Source organism: Pseudoliparis swirei, chromosome 3 (assembly GCF_029220125.1).
Source record: "Pseudoliparis swirei isolate HS2019 ecotype Mariana Trench chromosome 3, NWPU_hadal_v1, whole genome shotgun sequence".
NCBI classification, from domain to species: Eukaryota; Metazoa; Chordata; class Actinopteri; order Perciformes; family Liparidae; genus Pseudoliparis; species Pseudoliparis swirei.
The window spans coordinates 22,993,424-23,005,697 of NC_079390.1; the positions used below are offsets into that span (position 1 = coordinate 22,993,424).

The 12,274-nt window shown below is 41.0% G+C and overlaps 1 protein-coding gene across 1 annotated transcript; it reads left to right on the forward strand.

Moving 5' to 3' along the window:
- Positions 1–6,581: 6,581 nt before the first annotated feature.
- On the forward strand, positions 6,582–11,957 carry LOC130211175 (uncharacterized). Its single transcript, XM_056441861.1, has 2 exons — positions 6,582–7,034; positions 8,624–11,957. The coding sequence occupies exon 2, from the start codon at positions 8,995–8,997 to the stop codon at positions 10,060–10,062; it is 1,068 nt and encodes a 355-aa protein (XP_056297836.1). The 5' UTR covers positions 6,582–7,034; positions 8,624–8,994; the 3' UTR covers positions 10,063–11,957.
- The last annotated feature ends 317 nt before the right edge of the window (positions 11,958–12,274 follow it).

Here is a 12,274-nt window from a genome sequence, read left to right on the forward strand (position 1 = left end):
CTGCCCTTAACCAGTGCCACTCCTCCTCGGTCCATATATGGTCACGTCTGTTCACGTGACTCGTGTGTGAGGCGGTCGTGTGGAGCAGCTCTGAGGTGCAGATTGGGCGATCAGATCCAAAAAACACTCACACGGAGGATTCCAGAAGGAAGTGACAAACACCATATTTTGTTATTTAGTTTTGGAGGACTTGCCAGACGAAAATAAACCCGGCAGCATCTGTCGCTTCAAGAAGATTAAATGGAAAAGCAAATCCCGACGTTTTATTGAGAGCAGCTTTGATCACCGTGTCACCTGTGATGCTGATGATGTTAGCGGCCATCTTTCGCTTGTTTTTAGTTTTCTTGAGTGGAAGAGGAGGGGATGAAACACTGGGAGGTTCTCCGGTCACACTTTTGATTTCTAAGCTCTAAATACACATTTTAAAAAGCTAATTTCAATCAAATGTAAATCCTGCAGTTAACATGGGGAGAAAAACATGGAAAACATTTAATAAAATACAAATAGTCTTCACAGGATGTGACATCCTCTAGTTAAAGATACGGCCGATGGACGCCAAACTAGCCATTTAAATCTGTATGTACAAATATATATATATATATGTAAACATATATATATGCATATGTGTATATACATATATATATACATATATATACATACATATATGATATATATATAAAATATATATATATTAGATATATATATATATATATATATATATATATACAGGACTGTCTCAGAAAATTAGAATATTGTGATGAAGTTCTTTATTTTCTGCAATGCAATTAAAAAAACAAAAATGTCATGCATTCTGGATTCATTACAAATCAACTGAAATATTGCAAGCCTTTTATTCTTTTAATATTGCTGATTATGGCTTACAGCTTAAGAAAACTCAAATATCCTATCTCTAAATATTAGAATATCATGAAAAGTATACTAGTAGGGTATTAAACAAATCACTTGAATTGTCTAATTAACTCAAACACCTGCAAGGGTTTCCTGAGCCTTGACAAACACTCAGCTGTTATAAATCTTTTTTTTACTTGGTCTGAGGAAATATTAAAATTTTATGAGATAGGATTTTAGAGTTTTCTTAAGCTGTAAGCCATAATCAGCAATATTAAAAGAATAAAAGGCTTGCAATATTTCAGTTGATTTGTAATGAATCCAGAATGCATGACATTTTTGTTTTTTTAATTGCATTACAGAAAATAAAGAACTTTATCACAATATTCTAATTTTCTGAGACAGTCCTGTATATATGGCTGCACACATGCCGCCATGCAGCCGTTATTCATCGGCATCGGCGAACCGATCAATTACCCACTGGAAACAAAATCCATGAACTCTGGAGTCAATGCAGTCATTGAACTCTGACCTTTGTCAACAATCTCAAACCAACCTACGCTCCACTAATCAGACGGCTGCACCGGCATCGACACATGAAGGGGGAGGAGCCTCCCGAAGAGCAACAAGGCGAGGGGCCGGGGGCGATCAAGAGTTACCGACGCCGCTTTCACCTCTGAGCGACAGACCTGTCGGGCCGGAGCTCCTCAAGGCTCCGCAAGGGAAACTCAACAGAAAATAAAATGAATAACACCAATAAAAAAACAAAGGAACAAACAACTCCGGATCTCTCTGGATATTGTGTCTTTTTGTGGATATTTTGTGTCTTTTTTTGGGTATTGTGTGTCTTTCTGTGGATATTTTGTGTCTTTTTGTGGATATTTTGTGTCTTTTTGTGGGTATTGTGTGTCTTTTTGAGGATATTTTGTGTCTTTTTGTGGATATTTTGTGTCTTTTTGTGGGTATTTTGTCCCTTTTTGTCATTATTTTGTGTCTTTTTGTGGATGCACTGAGCACGCCCCAAAAACCTTGTTGCCCCTTATCAGGAAGAGGGGGAAATTGAGCTTGCGAAAAAAATTGAGCTTGCGGAAGAAAATTCGGCTGGAGGCGCGAATGACGCAAATTGCACATCGCAAAAATATGTTCTCATTTGCCTCAAAGTGAAATATTTAAACTTTGAATGTCCTCAACAAGTATAAAGCAGAACTAGTGGTTATTTCTTCCATGGTGGATTCCGGAAAATACAACCGTTTCCACGGAGTAGAGCCACAGAGATAAGCCCCGCCCCCTCTAATGTGCAAATGAAGCGAAAAGCCACAAATAGTTGAGCAGTAAACTCAGGCGAGTAAAGCGTCTCAAGTGTCACACCAAAGGCGTTGAGAATATTCACAACGCTTTTGGTGTGAACGCAGCACAAGACGCTGGATCCAAGTGTTTCCTTAAAGGGACAGTGTGCAGGATTTGGTGACACCTCGCGGTCCCCATCACAACACTATTGTTAAACGCAAGGGGAGTCGAGCGGCGGCTCTCTGGTGTCTCTTCGCTACCTTCTCGGTGCCGAGATGTTGCACACTGGCCTTTTAAGCTCTTCATGCATTGAACGGTTGACAAATTAGAAAGAAAAAACGACCAATGGAGCTTTTCATTTCGAGGCCAACGTGACTCGAAGAAAGCGTACGAGGCAGAAAGAGACTCAAAATGTCCCGGTTATTCCACAACGATCAGCTATTCAGGTATCGAGACGTTATCCCGAATGACTGAAGCAACAACTATGAACACCTCGGGAGAAAAGTACATCTGGAAATGTCAAGTTGGAGTTCTTTCGCTTCTTTCTCAACTAATTAAACTACAAACATGGTCACCAACTTTCTTTTATTGAATCTTTCACTAATTTGCATTTCCTTTTTCGGAGGTGGTGGGATGACTCGGTTCCCCCCGCTGAGCCCTTTCACAATAAAAGCCCTTGCGGCGGGACATTGCGACTAAGAATAAGACTTGCTGTTACTTAATCCCTCGTGATATTATTCAAGTCTAACTCGCGCACACACACACACACACGGGGGTGGGGGGTAGGGTGGAGGAGAGAACACACCTGCATGACTCAGAACATGAGGTGCACCTCGCCTCCTTTTTATTTGGCCAATCAAACAAAGGTATTTTTGCAGTTGGCTACGTCTTTTTCTTGTGTTGTTGCTAGGCAGCTACTGAATGAGTGACGACGTTAGCTTTGAAAAAAAGTTTGACGTAGATGATTGGAAACATCTTGCACGAAATCCCAACAATTCGAAGCCAAGGAGAAACAATAATGGATACTTTATGATTTATTTTTTCCAACACGAGAGGCATTCAGGGCACTTCTGTAAAAACAACAATGCACTTCCACAATCCGCCTGAAACCAGAAACACGCCGATGAGCGAGCGAGGTCATCTAACATGCAAAAAGGTGAAATGTTGGACAATGCATTGTGTAATTTTTTTAAATTACTGAGCAATAAATGAAATAATACCTTACGAAAAATCCATATTTTGTATATGGAATCCTCAGTTTAACTTTTAACTGCCTTTTTGTTAAGATTCTGCAAGCAGTCCATAATAAAGTGTTATTATATTTATCATAGAAATCTCTTCGACGCGGCCTGCAGTCAAAAACTACAATCAGATTACAGAAACACATCTGGTGGCCGACTTGTTTTTGCTGCTCCGGCTCTCGGCGTGTTTTTGTTGTTGTTGACGAAGAGAAGGGTAGCGTACGGAACTAGATGTCATGTGACCTGTGGTTATTTATTTTACTCGCGTTTCAGACGGTATGTAAACTCATCCCTGCCGAAGCCGATGAACCCTTAACTACACGGAACAACGGGAGAATCCGTAACCTAGTAACAAGGAGATAAAAAAACATTGCTGCCATTACATATTTCATTGGGGCCGTGAGGTTATCAGAATAAAATGCAGCCCGTTGGTTATTAACCAAAAGGGCAGGTCTCCGTGGTCAGGCTTCACAATTAAACATGGATAACGTGCTCATAAATTCAGCCGTTTTAATACTTTGCGGTGCTCTGTCGCGACGGTTGAAGATCCCCGAGGCCGGAGCAGCCGGCGTGACTATTGTTCCCTATTTTAAAAATATAAAAAATGTTTTTCATCTTTGAGTTTGCGCCAGGCGAGCGGAGATAATGGATCACACTGCTGGCTGCATTTAAATTGTTATTAATTCATAAATTCTGTTGTTTCCAGCGCAGAGAAAACCAAGGTCCGTCCCACAGAAACGCCGCCCCCCCCAACAAAGCGCTCTCGTTTTGTAGAATGGATATTTCGTGGACGTCTTCTCGGGGCTCGCCGTTGGTTGACCTTTATTCCCGAAGCCGTGGCAACGAGGCTTTTGGCGGCGTGCTCGGTGGAACATCACCTTCAGAAGACGAGGGCTTTCCATGATGAAGGGGAGTCTCGAATGACGACTCATCGCTAATTACCCTTTTTTGGGGGGGGTGGCCCCAAAATCAGCCCGAAAACAAAAAGATAATTAAGGCTTAACCTTGGCTGCTTGTTTGACGGCTACCTCGGCTTTCTGCCTCACCTGGGAATCAAACACGACGTGATAAGGAATACCGATTGGTGAGAAATAATAATCCTACATAATTACACAAGCTGGGCGGATCCGTACCCTCTTGTCCCGTTTAAACTCCTCCCAGCTCGAGTAAAGATCGGACTATAAAGACCCCTGTTCCTGTGTGTTTTCACTACAACGCACATTACACTTCAGGCTTTTCTATACTTATGAAAAGGCACTAGAATTTATAAATATCCCACAAAATCCTCATGAAATCCGCCCCCAACCCCCCCAAAAAAAGCTAACGTGTCCCGCGTTGCACCAGAAGTACACGTGTCTTCCCTACTCGAGGCGTCATTCAGTCATTTTAACCCAAACCACAATCTTTAAATCTGACTTTGACTTCACCTATTTTGGATTATTTCATAAAAATTACGATTCTCAAGAGGATTTGGTCATCAAGATAATCTTCGCCAATTAACTTTGATGATGTTTGACGTGTAAAGTAGGGAGCTAACGTAAGTCTATAAAAGGAGCTACCCTTCACGTCTTTGCCACTGAGCTAAAAAAGAGGACTAGTGCCCTCGTGGGGACGCTTAGTCGTCTCCTTTAGACTCTTTAAGATTCAGAGGGGCGTTCACTGACCGGTTTTACATCGGAGATCTAAACATTAGAACCTCTTTGGCTTTATTTCAGACGTCTCACCTATAAACACATTCATAAAACCCGTTGACTTTGAGACGAGCGAACAGGAAGTGCAATATTGCTGATGCAGATTTTGGGAGTCATTCCAGCAGCTCTCCATAAAAGGAAATACATCAGCCTCTACTGCTCTTCAAAATAATCCAATATAAAAGGGAAATTGTCTCATTATGATAGCGCAATTCCACAGGAGTGAACCTTCCTTCTCACCATCGTTCAGAACAGAAGAAAGAAAGTGTGATTTTTTTTATTTTGGTCTGCTTCAGTACACAAACATGCTGATCCCGTACGTCACGGTTCCTGTGTCGTGGCGACGGCGTCGACGTGATCGGAACATCTGGTACGAGATTTGTATTCCCCCCCCCCCCCCATCTCAATTATTTAGTTAAGTTGGGATTTCTTTCCTTTCGGTGGATTCAACTTAAACACCACATAAATATTAAAAGAAGTGCAGGAAATCCTACCGCTCTAATAAGTAGGAATATATACAGAAAGCGATCATGTACATGAGGGTTTCATGAAATGCATCCCGATTTGAGACGTACGTTTATGTCCTCCTCCTCCTCCTCCTCCTATCTCAAGTCAAACAATACAATAAGCCATCAGACAGCCAGTGAGGCAGGCAGAGTCAATAAAACCACATTTACCCCCCCCCCCCCAGTTATTTATTTAACTTACAGAATAAGTGACAAGGTGCCTTCAATGTTTTTCGTAACAACGGGTGCAGCATTTCTTATGAGCGCGGCAGGTTGACGCCGTAAATAGATGGAAGACAAACCGACTAAACCCTGGGTCATTAAATGCAGCGATTAAGTGACAGACCAACGAGCGGCCCATTAAAAAATAAACACTGATTGAGTTAAAATACTGGCCCATTAACTACAAAACAGACTGGCCCATTAAGTGCCAAGATAGAGTGACAAATTAAGACTGGCCTGATATATAATCGAGACGCATACGGCTAAAAACACGCGTATTATTTATTATGTGGCAAAGATGTGGTCCGAATACAGAGAGAAAAAAGAAAAATAATCTAATTAAATATTGAGATGGACAAACTATTGAACGCTGGTGTATTTAATGTCTTTAGGCTACGAATGATTTAGATTTGGAGGCCTCGTGCAGTACCGCTCTTCGCCTGAACAGTTAGTGGGCGCTGTTTTACCCAAACACAGATGTCACCAAAACCATTGGAGGAGGAGGAAATATCGTTGTGGTATTGATCCCAGTTTCTCACAGGAAGGGGAGGACTGGAGGAACTAAGTACATTTACTCAAGTACTGAGTCTAAGTTTGATGCTACTTTCAGAGGGAAATGTATTGTAAACTTGTATTTGAGTATATGAACTACAGTAAATTGTTATACAGGTTACTGTCGATAATTAAACCAATAAGGAGCTTCATTGTAACTACTTACATTTTCTTGATTAAATAGAACATACTTAGGACTTTTATTTGAAACAGTGTTTCAAACAGTTGTCGTGTATTTTGCATTACAGCTCTTAAAGATTCTAGAGGCCCACAAGGTGTCCGTGGTATAGAATACCATTGCTTAGAGCTGGACCAGATGGTTTACATTAGGTAGCATGAGATCATGGGAGGGGGGGCTAGAAGCCCACTCGAAACCATTGCCAGCCCATAGATTCGAACATGACGCCTCCTCTTTCCTCTGTCTATATAACCCGTGACAAGATGATAAACCATTGAACTTTCTCATCCGGACCCCGAAAGTTTCCAGTCGTTCTAGACGTCTGTCTTTGGCACGTACCTTGTAGAATAAACTTTGTGTTCCATATAAGTACTGTGTCGCTCGAAACTTCTTCTTCATCATCATCATCTCAAGGGACATGAAATAACCCACATATTTGGCATCACGATTATACAATATTTGGCGTCATGAACAGTCACGTGTGAAAATAATCAAGACAACAAGCACGGTAGGCATCTGCTGGCTTCATTGATATGCTGGTTCATTAATTGGAGCTGTGTGTGATGTATTTCCGTGGTCGCGAGTAATTTCACCGTGTAAAACGATTTTTTCTGTGTGGGAGGGTGATGTTGAATTGATGGTGGAGGGTTTTTCGTGTTAAATTTTAATTTGATCTGCGCAAAGAATGCACAGAAGTGGGGAGTAAGATTAAAGTAAAAGAGTTGTAGAATAGCAAATGTTATTATAAGTGTGTTAATTAGTAGGTGCAGATTATTCAAAAATAAGGCCTTTGATTTGTTTTAACATTAAGACGCGTGAAAATTAATCACTAAATATCATTTTGCTGAAAATAGTCGGCAGGAAAAGATAAAAGAAACAAATTAAGATAAACCTAGACCCAGGTTAGGTTATTTGAAGTAATAAAGGTAGGACAAGAGTTAATATAAGTTAAAAGTGTGCAAAGTGATTAAGAGAGATTAAGAGAGAGAAGGTTAAAGGACCTAAAAGGAAAATGATCATAGAGCTGCTTAAATCGGATAGAACATAGTCTAAAGAAATTAGTACTGGCTTAACGAGATTGAGAAATAAAGTACGATTGTATGCTCCCACTCTGCGGTTATTGACGAATAAATGCACGAAGCAGCCTCTCATCGGAAATGAAGTCTCGGACGGTAGCAGAAATTAAACCTTAAGAGAGGAACAAGCGGCAAGAGCATGCTAATACGTATGAATGGTATAAATGACTGATTTTAGGAATGAAAATAGCCATTTGTGCGACATGTAGGCACATTGCCTGATCACAGCTGAGAGAAAGAAAAAAGGCAGAGCGTTGCACCGCGGGAGCGAGCGCAGTGTGTGTGTGAATTTGAGGAATGCAGAATGACGTGCGCGCATGTGTGTGTATGGACTAATATGATTTCCAGATGTCTTTGAGGGATGTGAGGGAAATATGTGTCCGACTGAAACTAAGCACGCCTTATACATTTAATCTACAGAGAACGTAAAGAGAAGCATTAGCGTCCTGTTGAGGAGACAAACTAGTTAATGAGATATTGATTAGTTTAAACATGAGCTTCCTTGAGGAATAGGTACGCTAGCAGTCATAAGATTAAAGAAGCTCCCTTGAGGGTGCGTGAGCCCAGCTAGGGGGGAGAGACACTTCGTAAAATTAAATAAATAAAAGGAGAGCAAGGACGTTGAGTTTGACTAGTGGTCTAGCGCTGGGCCGCAAGGAGAGCAAGGACCTTTAGGTAGACTCGTGATCGCCCCCTGGTGGTCCATCCCCCCATCTTAATCCTTACTTCTAAAGGCCAAGGGGTTCTGGGGTGGACTGGGAGTGAAAGGTGTTTGGTTACACAGATGGAAGCGATCTGTTCCACCTCGCCATGCATTCCGTGGGAAAAACACACAGTTCTGTTGAGAGGGAACTTTTTGTGTGAACTGCTCTTATTAAATCTAAAAAGAGGTTTTGTTTTGTGTTTGTTTTTGTTTTAATTTGAAGAATTTAATGAAGGTTACATGCTGATGATAGAACCTAATCATTTCATATTTCTTTCCTTTTGTTCATGCACGATGAATGAGAGTTGGACTCTGAAGGACAAAGAGGCATTTGACATCAAGGAGCAGTCCAGGGCGTGGCCGCTGACTGACGTGCTGACTGACGTGCTGACGTCACCGATGTGCAGCTGATGAAAAAGAGGCCCGTACAGACTTATCACCAACTCCTTGAGCAACAAACCCTGCATTTGTCAAACTTAGACTTATGAGAATATCGATCTGTTTGCATAACACATGAAGACTAAATGCTGTAGTCAGTTTTAAAAGAAGAATAACTAAATAAATAGAAGGCTTGGCAGCTGATTGATCATTGGTTAATTAATTTAATTGGTTAATTGATTTGATTGGTTAATTAATTTAATTGATTAATTAATTAAAAATACAGAATAAAGACAAATAAAAACAGAATAATGGGAAAAAAGGGAACTAATAATCCAAAACTGATTACTCCTGTCGATGTAGTGCAGAGGAATAATCATTTAATCAGCAGCGTCACAAACGTTGCGAAGATCTCTGAGAAATGGTCTAAACGATGGCCTCAAATTGACCGACCGTGGCCCTTGGAGGGGACACTTAATCCAGATGTAATTCAAATAATGCATGTACTTGTATCTACCTACAAGGCAGAACAGAAGAAGGGAAACCAGGGAAGGAAACGCAAAGAAAAGAGACAACTCGAGCTTGGAGTTCTCCAGTTATTTGCAGATGAGGGACAGAAAATGATTGCAACTGCGTCAGTAATGTATCCCAAGACAGTCTGTCCTCAGGTCTCAGTGTCCAGTCAGAAGGGGCGTCCTCAGATCAGTGACGAGAGTGATCAGGAAGAGGTCAAGGGGGGTTGCGACCCTAAAGCCAAGTGGAGCAGAGCAGAAGAGGCAGACGACAGCGAGGAGGAATACAACGATGAAGAAGACTCCCAGATGACTTTGAGTGAGGTCAGAGAGTTGCAGCCCATAAAGAGAGAGTTACTGCAATCTAATAAAGTGCCAGCACCAAGAAGCATGTTCCCAGTGATCATCAGAGAACAAGGTTTTGAATATAGACCATTGCAGAGCACCGATATGTCAGCCATACTTGAGAAGCTTCCCATTATCGAAGATGGTGCGCATCCTTGGATTGCAAAACTAGAACAGATTTTGGTCGGAGATCTTCCTGCGATGGGGGATATTAAGAAGCTACTGGCTAATGTCGTTGGCGTTTACAGTATGGAAGACATTTTAGAGAAAGCTGGACTTAATCAATACGTAGGAACAAGTGTGAATGATTCAGACCTGTTTGCTGCGAGTCGAGGTCGAGTGTTCAGAGCATTGAAAGAAACATTCCCGACGAACATAGATCCAGCCAATATTTTGATTGAACCACTCGGACTGGAGGAAAATCCCAGATCCTTTGTTTCGAGGTCTCATCAAACGTGGATGAATATCACAGGTAATGATCCAGAACAAAATCTTATGGACAAATCGATTTTGAGAGGCTAAATCCTGATGGGGTTGCCGTTGTCAGTACGAAGCAGATTGGCAGAGGTGGTTGGCCTTGGAAACATGAAGAAGAGTGTGTACACAGACCATATAGCCCACCAGGTGGAGCTGTATCGGAAGAAGGGAGACGATTTGAAAGAACAAGATCGAGAGACCCTCAGGAAACTTCATGAAATACAACTGGTGAGTGACAAGGCTGAGAAGAAGCAGGCCCTGATGAAGAATCAGGTCCCACCAAATCAACCTGCACCACAACCGGAGCCGAATCAAGCTGAGTTCCAGTCGTTCGAGCCATATCCATTGGTTCAAGTTGCCTTCTACCAACAGCCAGTCTTTGATTATGAACAATATTGGAGTGGTAGTGAACTTGAAGGTCAATATTACACTCAAGGATGTGACTGTAATGAAGAAAGATGCGTCTGTAATTATTAAACAGGTGGAGACAGATTCTCACGATGGCCTGAAGCGTGTCTAGCTGAAAATAAAATAGTGCTCAACAAGTTGCCAAGCAAAATGCTAATAAAGTGTGTCGATAAAACGGTGAAAACTATTTTAGAGAAAAAACTAGGAGTTAAACAGCATCTTGGTGTGAAAGAATACACATTTTTTTTTTATATCTTATGATTCTTAGAATCCTAAAACATTTTTGATTTGATTTTTTGCTCTTTCGGAACTCTGAAGAGTTCCGAGTGGGGAATTTAGATAAAATAAATGACAATATATTTAGGGACAAAAATGTTGAGTGATAATTCATGTTTGATGTTTTGATTTGCATCTGTTCTGTATGCAAGATACTGGTTCTCTTCTGTCATTCTAGAGAAACCACTGTGAGGTGATGGAGTGCTGAGGGACTCCAGTGTTGAATGAAACCAGCCTCTCAAAACGTGAACATGACGAGTGACCTGAAGAACTTTGAACGAGAACTGGTGATGAGACATCCGGATCATCGAGGAGAAGACGAGTGTCAAGGCTACTGAAGAACTGCAGTGATATGTCTTCTCGTATATGAAATATTAGTGATATTAAAAATGAATTTTCTTGTTTAGGTGTTAATTGTTGGGGAAGCGATATTTTCTGTTGTTTGGTGAATATAATGGAATCTCAGATATTTTCTTATCGTGACGTTTAGGGACAGAGGTGATTAGGCAGGGATAGGTCCATGGGGAGAGGCGATGGGTTGACCAACTTGATCCTGGACATTATTATTTCGTTATTATTTGCTGAGAAATTCCAGGTGTATTCGTTTGAATCATTTCCCTACACAATTTGCTAAACATTCCTTATTTCAGTGGTATGGAGTTCGATTTAAGGTTGCCTTGGCAGAGGGACCGTGAAAGAATTTTCCTGTCTACATTGTTTCATTGATATTGCAAGAAAAGATAACTGCCCGACAGGTTTTTCAATTTCACATTAAATACTTCATTTTACACCACTGTTACACTTCATACAGTCACAGTAATGTTAGAACTTTACTGCAGGACGGGGTGGTATTTTTGTCATGATAATACACCTGTATGTTTGCATTGGTTGTTTGTTTGTTGTCGAGAGTTTATTAACTCTCGAAGGGAGGTATATGTCGTGTATTTTGCATTACAGCTCTTAAAGATTCTAGAGGCCCACAAGGTGTCCGTGGTATAGAATACCATTGCTTAGAGCTGGACCAGATGGTTTACATTAGGTAGCATGAGATCATGGGAGGGGGGGCTAGAAGCCCACTCGAAACCATTGCCAGCCCATAGATTCGAACATGACGCCTCCTCTTTCCTCTGTCTATATAACCCGTGACAAGATGATAAACCATTGAACTTTCTCATCCGGACCCCGAAAGTTTCCAGTCGTTCTAGACGTCTGTCTTTGGCACGTACCTTGTAGAATAAACTTTGTGTTCCATATAAGTACTGTGTCGCTCGAAACTTCTTCTTCATCATCATCATCTCAAGGGACATGAAATAACCCACATATTTGGCATCACGATTATACAATACAGTGTATTAGAACTGTGTGTTACTGTGGTATTAGAACAGTGTTTTAAAGTGGTATTAGTACTGTGTTTTAAAGTGGTATTAGTACTGTTACTTGAGGAAAACACCTTTGTAGTTCTTTCAACGTTAATCAATGACAAAAAAGTTGGTCCTGGTCTTGGAGGGTCGATCTGATTGTAAATCTCTAGTTCCAAGTCTTCTTCAATACAGCGTTATGTTCATTTATTCAT

Excerpts from the sequence above, each read along its gene's own strand:
- LOC130211175 (XM_056441861.1), top strand. The coding sequence starts at position 8,995 with ATGGGAAAAAAGGGAACTAATAATCCAAAACTGATTACTCCTGTCGAT.